Genomic DNA, 13,244 nt, shown 5'->3' with positions numbered 1-13,244 from the left:
CTGCCCCATTCCCCGAGCAGGACAGCGCTGGGGCACCAGGGTGGGATGGTGGGGACGGACAGAGAGCAGAGATCTCTGCAGCCTGGGCTGGGAACTTGTGGGTTATTGCAGAGGGGCCCTGCTGGGAGCTGCCAGACACAGCTCAGAGCAGGCTCCCAAAGAGGAGCCTCAAAGAGAGAGCAAAGAATAAAAAGCAAAAGCGAGAGCAAGATTCCCGTTACAATACCATAAATCTTCTTCTGTGCTGAATATTCTGATTCTCACTAACCAATCCAGTACAAGATACAAATCCTACAGCATTTACATACAGCCTATCAGAATAGGGTTTACATTATCATATAATGTAAAGCCTATTCTAATAGGCTGTATGTAAATTTACGTAAATTTACCATACCAATAACATTCCCACTCTGTGTTACATTTTAAACCCTAAAAACTCCTCTTTGGGCCCCTTCTGCCAAGCTGGCAGGGTCTGCTCTGAGCCTTGGGCCTGTCTGCAAGCAGAGGGGATTGTTTGATCCAAAGGGGATCACCTTCAGCTGGCCATGCCATTGTTTTCCAGTTGTTCAGTAACTGAGGGATCTCAAAGCTTGCTTTCATTTCAATCTCGCTTAGAGTTTCCATATTCTCACAATCTTTTGCCAGGCGATCATATTTATAAGGCTCTCCTGTTTCACCTTCCCCAACAGGACAGCAACTATTCATGAGATACAGAGCAAGAGATGCAGAGAGGAAGGAGTTTTGGGTCTACATTGCTCTGCCCCTCTTCCCGGGCTTGGCCTTTCCCTCCATCCCTCTCCTGTGCATAATTGCCAATGGGAAATTCAGCCAGTCATCAGCAATGCCCCAGTGCCCACCAATGCAAAGCTTTGAAAGGTACCTTGCAAGGAATTGCTTTATTCTTCAACAGAAAGGAATTTGATTCCTTCTCTCAGCAGATGGGTTACTGTTTTGCCTGTGCCCTCCCCTGTCTGCACCATTCTTCTCCTTAAAATCACAGCTCCTCAATTGTTTGCAAAAAAATATTGAAGAACATCCACAGCACTACAGGTTCAGAGGAGGAAAAAGGGGGAAAAGGCAGAAAAGTGAAGCTTTGATTGATGGTTTCCTCTGCAAGTTCAGTGCTTTATTGGAGATACTGTGATACTGCCTTCCCTTTTCTCCAAGAGCACCTCTCCCTGCAGCAGGTCAGCACAGCAAGGAGAGACAAGCTCCTGCACAAGGAAGAAAATAAAGCCTAATTCCTATCCTTCCTCCTCCCTTGGCTTTCAGAAGCCAAAAATTCACTAAAGCAGCAATGGGTTACTGACACTCTCCTTGTATAACAGCATCTTAGTTCAGTTAAATTAAAGAATTACTATACTTCTTTTAACTTTCAACAAATTTAACTTTCAGAGCTTAGTTCTGTGACAGTTTTTAATTAAAATGAAAGCTAAGGCTGACTAAATGGGAATGCAGTATTTAACTTTTTAAAGTATACCATAAAAATAACATTGCTTTTAAAAGTTTGCTTAACCACATAGGCCTTTATAGACTTCTGTCCATAAAGACAAGCAGAAATAATAGTGTTACAGTTTGACTTTTTTTTTTTTTCATTTTATTAGCACAAAATCCTGTAGTGGGTGAAAAGAAAGAGAACATATGCATGTACTTAGAACATGGAAAACTCACTGCACAAATGGGGATTCTTTCTTCCTGTTATTTTGCCAATTACTTCTCCTCTTACCTTCAGAATCTGAACTGTGATAGTGCTTGCAAACTACAAAACCCAATCTTAAGAGCCCACTGCACTCCCTCAAAAAGAGCTCTACAGTTCCATTAGCAAAAAGGGGCTCAGCCTACATTTAAGAGAACAGACCTAGAGCACTTGAATTCCAGTTTCCTGCTGTAAAAAAAAAAAACATTTACACAGAATGTGCATACACCCCAATGTTAATGCATGTATATATTCATTTTTACATATATCAATGGAAGTTCATTCTATAAGCACAGAAGCAGTCCCAAGGTTATTTCTGACCACATAAATACACCAGCTGCAGAAATCACTCCAATTGGTTCTTCTTGCAGAAACTTTTATAGTGGGACTTGTATAGTTGGTCCAATGGCTTTGCAACACCTATACACACACAGGGACAGGTAAAAGGAGGCAAGGTCTTTATGGGCCAGTGGCTGAGCCTCCTGCACAGCAAGGCTGGTGTACAGAATGACATCTGCACTACTAATACCAATAAATTAAAGAATTCACATATACTGCCCGTAGTATGAAAGTCAGCAGAATTCACAAAATCAGAAAAACCACTATTTTAGTCAGATTGCACAGAGACAAACGAGAGGGTGTTTGTCATAGTACAGAATCAATGTACTTCCAAAGTCCAGTACTATTAGTAAATTATGGCACAGTGAACTTAATTGCCATGCACAGATAACACCCTCAGACATTTTGCTAGGAATTGTCTTGATTATCAGTCAGAGAGTGGAGAAAGATCCACCATCAAAAGTCAGTAACTTGGTAATTTCTTTGCTTGGGAATAGCTGAAAGTGGCTGCTTTGTTCCAACAGATGGCAGACATTTCAGTTTAGTTAGCCATGCAGTTGTTTCATGAATAGGATTAATCACACAGATTTATGACATCCATGTTTTTGCAAAAGAGAGCAGGTAGTTTATTTCTGATTTTAATCCTTTCCTTCCATCAAAAGGGACATACCAAGAAGTGTGGTCTGAAAGCAAAGTATCACTTTCTCTCAAAATGAAGCTCCAGGTCAGTTCTCTAAACAAACACATGATCACTAGAACAGAGCTCTCTATCTTGCACCCACTTAACAAGCACAGAATTCATGAGAACTATGAGCACACCAGCAAGAACAAGAACTACTTAATGGAATGATTTGAGACCAGCCTCAGCAAGCAAAAAGCTTGAGTTTCACAAGCCTTAATAACACCAATTTTGTTTTTGCATGACAGGAGGTAAACTTAAGCAAAAGAGGATATTCTACAGATTAATTTAAAAAAAAATTTTAAAAGTTAAGCAAGTGACTGTTCAGTGTTTCACACAAAACCCAACTCAATTGCTTGTAAGTTTTGACCAGGCAATCAGTCAGACACAGACTGTTAAAAGAGGACTCCAAACTGAAAACCTACTGCATTTGCAATACAGCTGATTTCAAACTGGCATTTCTAACTCCACTGGCCTCAAAGTATTTTCACAGTAGTTTCAGTTGCCCAACATGAGTTACAATCTGCTGTTCCACAGTTAGGACCACTCTTCTCTGAAACATACTTCAGGCTTTCAGACTACTCTTCTCTTGTTCCACAAAACTTTGGAGTGAAGAGCTGACAAGTCTACCCAAGGTCTTTAGCCTTCCTCTAGACTGCATTCCTAGGTGTGCCATTGTGAGTCACTGCTTTCATATTTGAGGTGCTTGATTGATGGTTGCAGATCCTGTGGGAGGCAACACCTACTTCAAAAACTTCATGGATGGCTTTGCGGAAGCAATGGAAATTGTAGTCTATCAAACCTGGCGAGGAGAGGAAAAACTGCGCTCAGATTGGCATATTTATGTAAACACAGCTTCAAAATCAAGATCAAATAGGTGTTTTGCTAATTATTTAGTATAAATTTGGACTTAGAAGATTTAACAAAGTTTTACTGATGTTAGTATTTATTTGGATTGTCTCAGGTAATAATTTGGAATGCAAGGTGTATATTCATGATTAAACAGTAGGTAAGGGGCCCATGGCTCCATACCACTGATCCCACTAGAACAGATGGTAGAGACAGAACTCATGTTAGCTACACAAGTCATTTTGGCAGCAGGACAGTGATTAAAGTGATGATTCACAATTTAAAAAAACGACCTCATTAGATCTATCTCCAAAAAATAAAAATTTCCTCCCATAAGAAACTACACAAATTTAGTCACACAAAAATCAAGGTGACTTTTAAAGTCATATTCATATTTTATAGCTGATAAAAAATATTAGGTAAAGGCTGTTCAATGGCAGGGAAGTTCTTACCTTTGCGCTCAAAACTCTCTTCTCTAAGAATGCAAACTAATGCCAAAAACTTTGTTACTTCCTTTAAGTACAGGACTGTTGTGTTATTGAGCTTGATAATTGCCATTGACTCTTTATCATAAGCACTTCCAGAGCCATCTTCTTTTAACCTAAAAAAGAACAAGTTAACCCAAGGCATCATCTAACATGTAACTTCCAAGACAAACAGCTGTTAAATGCAGTTAGAAGAATATTACTCATACTGAGCTAAGCAAGTGGAGAACCTGCAATGCAGGTCTCCATACTCCCAGTGAGTAAGACCATTATCAGACTTCAGTTTCTCAGGCCTTCATTACATACTGACTATCACAAATGAAAAGTTAAGAGCAAGCTACCAGCATGAATTCTTTTGATGTTTGGAGTGACAGCTCAGTGAAATTACTTGGGGTAAATGAATATAAAGGCTTCCTTTGTGAGACTGGGGCAGAGGATGCAAAATGGAGCAGGACACTTTTGGTCTTAAGCTACACCAGCTTGCATTTACATAAAAGATGAGCATACTGTTTTCTAGCTTCAAGTTATTAGTGTTAGTTAAATTAATATAGAAGCAAATGGTGTATTGCAAGTTACTTCTAAGCACTCCTGAAAAAAACCCCAAAACAAACAGTTACACAACCCTGGATCAACCCATCAGGAGACAGACCATGAAATGCTGTGGTATTTCCTTGGTAGCACTGCATTTGCCAGGCTACAGTTTAACATAAGTTATCACTTCTTCAGAACCACTTCTCAAATCCAGTGTGAAATATAATTCTGGTGTAAATTGTGAAGTATCAGCACTGTGTGCATCTCTCATAGAAAGTCAGCAGCAGATGAGTTATCTGGCAAATGTTATTCTGTTCAGACTAGAGCAAATCTCAAAGCAATGTTACTGCAAGTTACACTTATGGCATGCCATTGACCCCAGTTATTTACAGGTATTTATGTACCTGCTCCACCATGCCAAACCAGACACAGCAGTATTCAGATTTTCAAATACTTGTGTAAAGTATTTGAAATATACTTGTGTATATATATACATATATAGAAGAATATATACTTGTGTATTTTCGAATATTTTGTGTAAATTGTGTTTAGAAACACAATTTCTACAAATGTTACATAGCTGTCTAGGGCCATCAGTGGAGGGAAACAAACCAAGTATAAATGCTGCCAAATAATTTGGATTTATTTTAGTTATTCACAGTACCAATGTGCTCTAAAGACCAATTGATAGCATTTTGCTGCATGACAAAGCCAGCACCAATTGCACAGTTTGCAATCTATTCCTACAGGTGTTTCTACACCTTCTGAGGAATTTTTTTTCCTAAGAGTATTCAGAACTTACCCATATATACAGGAAACATCTATGACTACATCAATCATGTCACAGCACAACTCGTATGACTGCATGTCCACAGGAGAACTGTCTGTTGCAATGTAGATTTTGCTGACTACATCGAAGAGAAAAGCTTTTTCAATGCCTGAATTCTTCAGAAAGAGAAAGAATTTGAATGAATTTTTTAAATAACTGCATTTTTATAATCTCAACTAGAATTAATACATTTTCACATTCTTAGTAGCAGAAGATGGTTTAAACATAAGCAATTTTGAGGCTTCGGACAGATACAAGATTTAGTGCATTCACTTTACAAATAAAATACTCTTGTTGCCATAGTACATATCAACATCACATAGCTGATAAAAATAAAATTGGGGACTCTGTTACAATTCTTTTCAGTTTATTATTTAACTAATCATTATTAAGGTTACATTTTACTGTGCTTCCAGAATCCATATTCAGCAATTTTCCTTTTCTGTGTTTCTATTAACTCCAGAAGAGCCAGAATTCACATCCTCCTAAGGGACTGAGCTCAGAGATATTTCATAGCAGTGTGCTGACTCTTAAATTTTATGCTTGCAGTATCTTGGCAGTTCAGGTTCTGCATGAAGCATTTGCCATGCAGTTTAACATGCAGAGCAACTAAGTCAGCTTCTGAAGTTAAAAACCCATTATGACTATGGAAAAGCACAATGCCATTTGTACCTGAGCACTTTGGTGAAGTGCACATGCTCATCCAAAGTTCAGAAGCCTTTTGTGGTTCAATTTATCATACATACACCACTGTGCAAAGCTTCTTGTCTATTTATGCACCAGAAGCATTCCCTATCTTTTCCTAGCTAGTCTGAATACCCAGGACAGTGTCCTGAGGATATCCAGAAAATTTTTGGCATCAAGATTACATCCTCATGGCACTGGGGAAGGTCAACATACCCTTTATCCACTGGGCAGGTTATTACAAACAGTGCTCTACCAAACAAGCACTAAATGGTAGGATGGGGTGACATGTCTAAGTGTCCAGCTCCTCCTGGATATAAATGGGTTTTTCTTTGTTGTCCAAATGCCTGCAACAGCCTCACAGACAACTTAAATGAGATGGCCTTGTCTCTAGGGTGGTATTTTATTTGATTGAAAGTATAGAGCAGCAAATTCCCAATTCCGTAAGAGAAAAAGGGGAAAAGTCTCACAGGTCATATGAAACAGACAGCTGAGTCTGAGGCCAAGTTCATATTATCAAAAAATCTCTGGCCAGTACATTAAACTACCAATTGCCTTAGCAAAGTAATCAGTACACCCTGCTGGCAGGAAACCTCCATCAGCTGCTACAACCAGGCAAAATACACTTGGTCAATATTTAGAGAAAGCCCACAAAGCACACACCAGTACAATTTAGCTGTGGTAAAGAGCTTTTAATATAGAAAACCAGGTTGCCAGAGGACACCTACATGAGTGCCACCCAAATCTCTCAAGGGCAGATCTAGCCAGCAATCTTTAGCAGAAGGACTTTGCTTTACCATTCTGGGTATTTCATTCAAAGTTCTGTGAGATGAACACTTACTGATATGAAGATATTAAGTAGATTTTCCAGGGTTGGCAGCTGTGGAATGAGCTTCTGTACCACTTTACTGAAGGCTTCAAATATTGAATGGTCATAGATACTGGTCAAATAAAAGCTGACATGAGGAGGCAGGGCAAAGAAAGAAAAAAGAAAAAGAAGATTCAAGAGTGTTTCAGAATTGTAATAGAAATGTTAAAGTTACATTTTCTAACATTCAGGCCTGCCACTTTTGCCTGGGAAGACTTTATCACAAATATGTCTGGACATTGCACAAAGAATCAAAGTTCTGAGCAGCTGGAGTACACATGGAACAGATTTTTCCCATCCTTGAGAGATGGGAGAACAAAAATAAAAATCTGAGCATTGTTAGAATACACTTTGCCCGCACAATGCTTATCACAAAGGTGTAAAAATGCTTAATCAGATTTCTTCCAGTCCCATTCCTGGCCTTCCACTTTTTTCACATTAACATTTAGATACTGGCTCCACAAGAATCAAAAGAACAACAAAACCAGAGAAAAGATAGCTTGTTTTAAAGGTGTCTGTAGAAAATACCTTAAAAGTGAGCCAAATCTCAACTAACAGACTGAGCTTTTAGAGTCAACCATACTAATCACAGGGAAAAAAGTCAGTGCAAGTCAGGACTAGAAGGCAGAGAGGTTCCCCTCTCTTTCCCTGCCCCTCCAGCCCACATGCACAAATCTGTTACACTGAAAGGGAAACTTTCAATTATCACTGAGCAGGAATAAATCAGTTGATTGGAATATGATACAGCAGCCTGCCTCTTTTTCAGTCAGCCTAACAGCTGAGGCTTGTGCATAAATTCAGCAATCTTATTTATACAAGTTAGTTCAATAAGAAACTACCCAGATCTTGCTGCAGTTGTTCCAGTATTACATCTCAAAGCCTTTAATCTGTATGCATATCAGCAACAGCATGAATCACATATGCCAGAGTCTTCAACTCACCTAAGGTGAAGTTTTTCAAGCCCAGCATCTGTGAGATCATCATTAGCCCTCTGATGAATATCCCTCTGAGTTTCTATTTTATGGTCATCTGATAAACCATCAACTTTATGAATAAAAACTTCAAAGTTCATTTCTGGGTTGACCTTGTAGGCTTTTGAAACTGTAATGTGGAGTCTTGTTAAAGCTTCCATGTAGTCATCCTGTAAATCAGTTTTGGCAGGAATGAATGACAAAGTTGCTGCCTGATAACTATTCCATTCTGCACAAAGACAAAATATTGCAGTGCAAGAACTTCACCTTCTGTAACTAAATAGAAGTATGGGACAAGAGAATACCTTGGTGTGTCATAAATCCAAGCAGCTTAGATTCTTTAATTAATTAATTTTCATTAGCTATACAAGGCTCAGCTACACAAAACCAGACTTCAGAGCAAAATGTGGGTTACACTTCAACTCCAGCACAAGGCAGAGATCCCCAAGATGGTCCCAAAAACCAGGAAACCTCCCAGGGTGCAAATCCTAGGTTGATTAGAAGCTACCAGATACCAGTATAACAATACTAGAATCTGAAGTCAGAAGTAAGCTGTTATTAATTGAACTGTGTGTTATTAATTGAACTCCAGAGCAGAAAAAAGGAATAATTCAGACTATCTAACCAAGCAGGTTCTCTCTATTATTGCAGGACAGGTAAGTTCAGAGTAGGAGCCCTTTCCCACTCTCTCCACCAGCAGCATATGTCCAGTCACTTCACCAAAACAAAACCACACACCAGAAGTCAGATTGCCAATGCATCTCTTCATACACAGCAAAAGCCTTATGAACTTATCTAAAAATATAAATTACTGGCCTCTTGATCATTCCTTTCACACACAAAGTAAAAATAAAACTTCCTTGTGATTTGTATTTACCTGGGCATCAATAACATATATTAGAGCACCTGTTCCTCTGAAGATCATCTCATAATCAAATGTTGGATCAAAAAAGTCCATCTGTCCAGGAAAATCCCATATTTGGAAGTTCACAAATGAACTGTTGGAAATATCATCCTTGTAGATTTTGTTGGTACTTTCCAAGAACAGAGTCTCATTGGGAGACATTTTGTGAAACACCACCTGTGAGAAGAACACAAATAACAATCTAGATTTTATCTTATTAAAAGAAATTAGTGAAAGATTTGTGACTTGAATTTTACAAATGGGTTTACCCATTCTAAAATTTATAGCTTTCTTTAGGTAAATAGACAGCTTTCTATATCAGCTAAGGAAATTGTCTACCCCTTACAAAAACCAGGCAACTGCATACAGTGAAACATTTTCACAAATAACCCTCCTGGCTGGAGACAAAGACATCCAAGTTACTCTTTCTTTCCCTGCAAAGCTAGCACAGTGTTTTCAAATTCTGTTCTATTCAGACCTGGCATAAAGCCAGTTAAATAAATAACTGCAAGCTTTTAATACTTTCCCTTTCAGTCTTAGAAATTCCTAAAGGAAACTTTGTTTTTAGTCTGGTGTCAAGTGTTAAAACACAACATAATCAGATGGTTCCTAGGCTACAACAGAAGAGTACAAAAACAACACCTCAGTTTTAGGTAGTTTGCCATCTATTAACTCATTCTGAGTAGGGAATCCCAGAATGGGTGAAGTTGGAAGGAACACAGTGGGGTTATCTGATCCAAGCTCCCTGCTCAGGCAGGGTCATCCCAGAGCACAAGACACAGGATTGCATGCAGACAGCTCTTGGGTGGCTCCACACCCTCTCTGGGAGCCTGTTCCAGGGCTCAGGCATCCACACAGTAAATAATTCCTCTGATGGAGGTGGGACTTCCTGTGAAAGCTCCCTAAAGAAAGGATGAAGGATTTCACACCAGTTGGCAAAAACAGTTCAACTGCATAATGATAAACAGACTCATTGCCACAACTCAAAAAGCCCCACTGGGATTTTAAGCCCTTCCTTGTAGAGAACCAGCACAAGCAGCCTGTAGCAAAACCAACCAGTGCCAACAGAGAACTCTGTGCTAATGCAACTCAACCAGACAAGAAAGTTACTCCAAACAATCAGTCATACACCAGGACTGCAAAAATTAAAGAAGTTTCATATACAGCTCTTGGTAAATCTAAAAACTTCACAATAGGGACTGCAAACTTCATATACAGCACTTTGTAAACCTAAAAACTTCATAATAGTGACTGCAAACTTGGTAATTTTGGTTTCTTCAAATGTTTCTGACAGCTACAGAAGTCATCCTTTAGAGACCTGATGCAACAGACTGTCAAAAAAACTGCAAGACAAACAGCTCCACACCTAGTACAGTTCACTGAGGTTCAAAGTATTACTTCAGCCTAGATTTTTAAGGCCAAGGGAAAGAATTTATTTCCTTGGGGACAAACATGTTAGGAGGCCAGGGTCTAAAGGAGGTTTTAAACAGCAGGACATTTGTAGGGAGAACACTTCTAGAAAAACAGCAGCTGCACTGCATTCTTCAAGGTTTGCAGCAGAGTTTTACAGTATTCTGAAATCAACATTTCTTTTGGGACTCAGCATCTCCCACAAGAGCAGGACAGAATTAGTAAGTTCAGTTTAAAGCTGATAAGTCTCTGGGAAGCAACACTGTCACCTCCTTTTTTTCCCAAAATAGCACATTTCATCAGATTGATGTTCTCCACCTGAACTCTTTCCAGTTTCCTATTACATCAGTACAGTAAGTCCAGCTATGCAAGTCTGCACAGAAATTTGCTTATGAACTGAAGCAATCACTGCATTCCCAAAATCTACCTACAATTTGCTACTGAACATGAATAGGTTACACCAGTATGGAAAACCCAGTTGACCAAAGGGGAAAAAAGAGTCCCTCCCAGGATTGTGGTTCTTTCTTTTGTGAGAGATCTCCTGTCAATACTGCTCTCAGCAGAAGCATGAAATTATTTAATAATCATGTTTTTCACAGAAATTTCTAGATAATCACAAAGCCAATGCTTCCCCCAATACAGAATTTATCTAGCATATATCCCTATTTTCTGGCAAGGGGATCATCAGCTGGTGCCCAGACAGAAGGGTTGGGGCTGGGTCTGGCCCATTTTTGAACTAGAGAGATTTAAGAGCAGGGACACTGTTAATAAGAAATTTCCTGATATTACATTTTGCTCAGGCAGCATCACAATGAGCTCCTAGGTACCAGAATCACAACTTCTGATTCCTAAGCAAGATTGGTAACTGGCAAAAGATAAATTCCATGTCCTCTTACTGCATATTCAATATTACACTTTTCCTTTCCTATACAACTACTGGGATAGGCCCTCAAAGAACTGAAGACTACCATAAAAAAGTCCAAAAGCTACTTCTATAAAGAGACTTGTAATGTCCTGAAATCTATCTGTAATCTGGAGTTCCTGTCTTCCTGTAGCTTTTAGGGCTCAGTTTTTTCAAAAGTGGATAATACAATCAGATCTCTAATAAGAGTCTACAACGAATACCATTCACATGACTAAAATAGTTAGAAAAAAGGCTTTCAGTGAAAGCAGAATATTTGCACGTACAGTGGGAGCATTTGACCTAAATAATGGGGAGTAACTGATAAGAATAAAAAGCAACAACAGTCCAGGCTGCCACTGGATTTCAGCACAGCACAATGGAAAAGATTTCTCACTAACAGAGGCTGAAGTCAGCTCAGAACTCATTGGTTTACTGCAGTCTTGGATCACCAAGCAGCCTGCACAACATTGCTAAAAGGAGCAGATGCATACCTTCTATACTGCAATGTCCAAAAAGGCTTCTCTGCACCAAAACTTTATAGAAATCTCTGTAGGTTTTCACATTTGCATCTGAAACAAATTTGAGGCCCTTAAGTCTAGAGCTGAGACTTCTGCATTTCACTAGTAACATCCTCCCATAAAAACATCACCTATGCAAAGTTCACAGGAGGGACTGCAAACAAAATCTGCACTGAGGAACAAGGATTGCTCTGACTGCTGCAATTCCAGCGAGCTACCTCGCAAATCAAAAGTCAGTTTTGTCTTATTTTTATTAAGAAACACTAGTGACTTCACAAAGCTACCAACAAACCTAAGGCACCGGAACTGCTGCATTTCCTCCTTGCCAAGGGACTCTCGTTTACTCGCTCTAAAGGAAACCAGAGGCTCTTTCTGCTCCCACAAAAGCAGAAGTTCTCTCAAAGCATCAAAGGGCAAAACAACGGCTCAAGCCTTCCAAATGGAAGCACTAGCTAAACACCACACACCTGCACCACGTAAAAAACCACCTCGTGATAAATTTCACACCAGCGTCTTCACTTTTTACGCCTTAAAAGTGAAGAAATACAAAGGCTACAACCTATGCTACACAACCTTCCTCTCTAGGGCAGATGATCAGAGTCCATTCTGGAAAGCAAACGTCTGTAAGGAGGAGGAGGCTCCCGTCGCTCCAACTTCGCCACACGGGCCCACAACAAAAAGTAGAAATTGCCCGAAGAGCGGCAGGGCGGGGAGAACCAGCTCGGCGCCGGAGAGGCAGCGCGGCAGGCAGGGGCGGGGAGCCGCCGGCTGCCCCTCACCTTCTGGATGGAAGATTTCCCGCTGCGCCGCAGCCCCATGAGCAGAATCCGCGGCTTGGAGTCCGCCCCGCCCGCGCCGCCGCCAGGCCCGCCCGCGCCGCCCCCGGGCCCACCGGGCCCCGGGCCTCCCTCCAGCTCCGCCTCCTCCTCCTCCTCCCCGTAGCCGAAGTCCTTGGGGAACGAGTCCGCAGCCCCGAAGCTCCCCCCCACCAGCGCCGGCTCCTCGGCTGTGCCTGGCGCGCCCGCCCCGCCGAACTGCAGCGCCATGTCCGCCCGAGCCCGCCGCCCCGCAGCCGCCAGCGCCCGTCCCGGGGCCTCCTCTGCTCGCCCGGCCCAGCCCGGCCCCGATTGGCCGCTGTCAGGCTGCGCGCCGCCGATTGGCTCGGCCGGCAGCGAGCTGGGAACGCTCCGGTCAGACGACCCGAGTCACCTGACGGCGCTGCCGCACGTGAGCCGCGGGGCGGGGCGGCACCGGGCGGCGGCACCGGGCGGAGCGGAGGCACCGGGCAGCGGGGGCGCGCAGAGCTCCGTGCGGAGCGGCGGCACCGGGCAGCGGGGGCGCGCAGAGCTCCGTGCGGAGCGGCGGCACCGGGGGCGCGCAGAGCTCGGTGCGCCCGGACGCAGCGGAGGCACCGGGGGCGCGCACCACTCGCAGCAGAGGTGAGACATAAACTTTAAAGAATTTAGGGATTTTAGAGGAGCTAAAATTTTAAGAGGTTTTAGTTAGAGAGAAGCTTTACTGGAGTTAATCAAAATAATGGGTAGGCCTTGATGAAGTTAGGATTTAGTAGTTAACTC

At 41.6% G+C, this 13,244-nt stretch overlaps 1 protein-coding gene across 1 annotated transcript; it reads right to left on the bottom strand.

Moving 5' to 3' along the window:
- Nucleotides 1-2,637: 2,637 nt before the first annotated feature.
- RRAGC (Ras related GTP binding C) lies at nt 2,638-12,863 on the bottom strand. The gene is made up of 7 exons (XM_074555394.1): nt 12,447-12,863; nt 8,809-9,012; nt 7,902-8,101; nt 6,934-7,048; nt 5,382-5,524; nt 4,016-4,164; nt 2,638-3,516 (listed from the first exon to the last, which is right to left on the bottom strand). Exons 1-7 carry the CDS (start codon nt 12,711-12,713, stop codon nt 3,365-3,367), a joined length of 1,230 nt encoding a protein of 409 aa, XP_074411495.1. The 5' UTR covers nt 12,714-12,863; the 3' UTR covers nt 2,638-3,364.
- Nucleotides 12,864-13,244: the final 381 nt, after the last annotated feature.

This window comes from Zonotrichia albicollis, chromosome 20 (assembly GCF_047830755.1).
Source record: "Zonotrichia albicollis isolate bZonAlb1 chromosome 20, bZonAlb1.hap1, whole genome shotgun sequence".
Lineage (NCBI taxonomy): Eukaryota > Metazoa > Chordata > Aves > Passeriformes > Passerellidae > Zonotrichia > Zonotrichia albicollis.
Note: the sequence above shows the minus strand (reverse complement) of the source record. Positions and strands in the feature narration are given on the sequence as shown.

Coding starts and splice junctions, on each gene's coding strand:
- RRAGC (XM_074555394.1), bottom strand. CDS start 12,713: ATGGCGCTGCAGTTCGGCGGGGCGGGCGCGCCAGGCACAGCCGAGGAG. Junction 8,102..8,808: donor TATATGTTATTGATGCCCAG/GTAAATACAAAT, acceptor ACTGATTTACAG/GATGACTACATGGAAGCTTT. Junction 4,165..5,381: donor GATGTTTCCTGTATATATGG/GTAAGTTCTGAA, acceptor GTTCTTTTTTAG/GTTAAAAGAAGATGGCTCTG.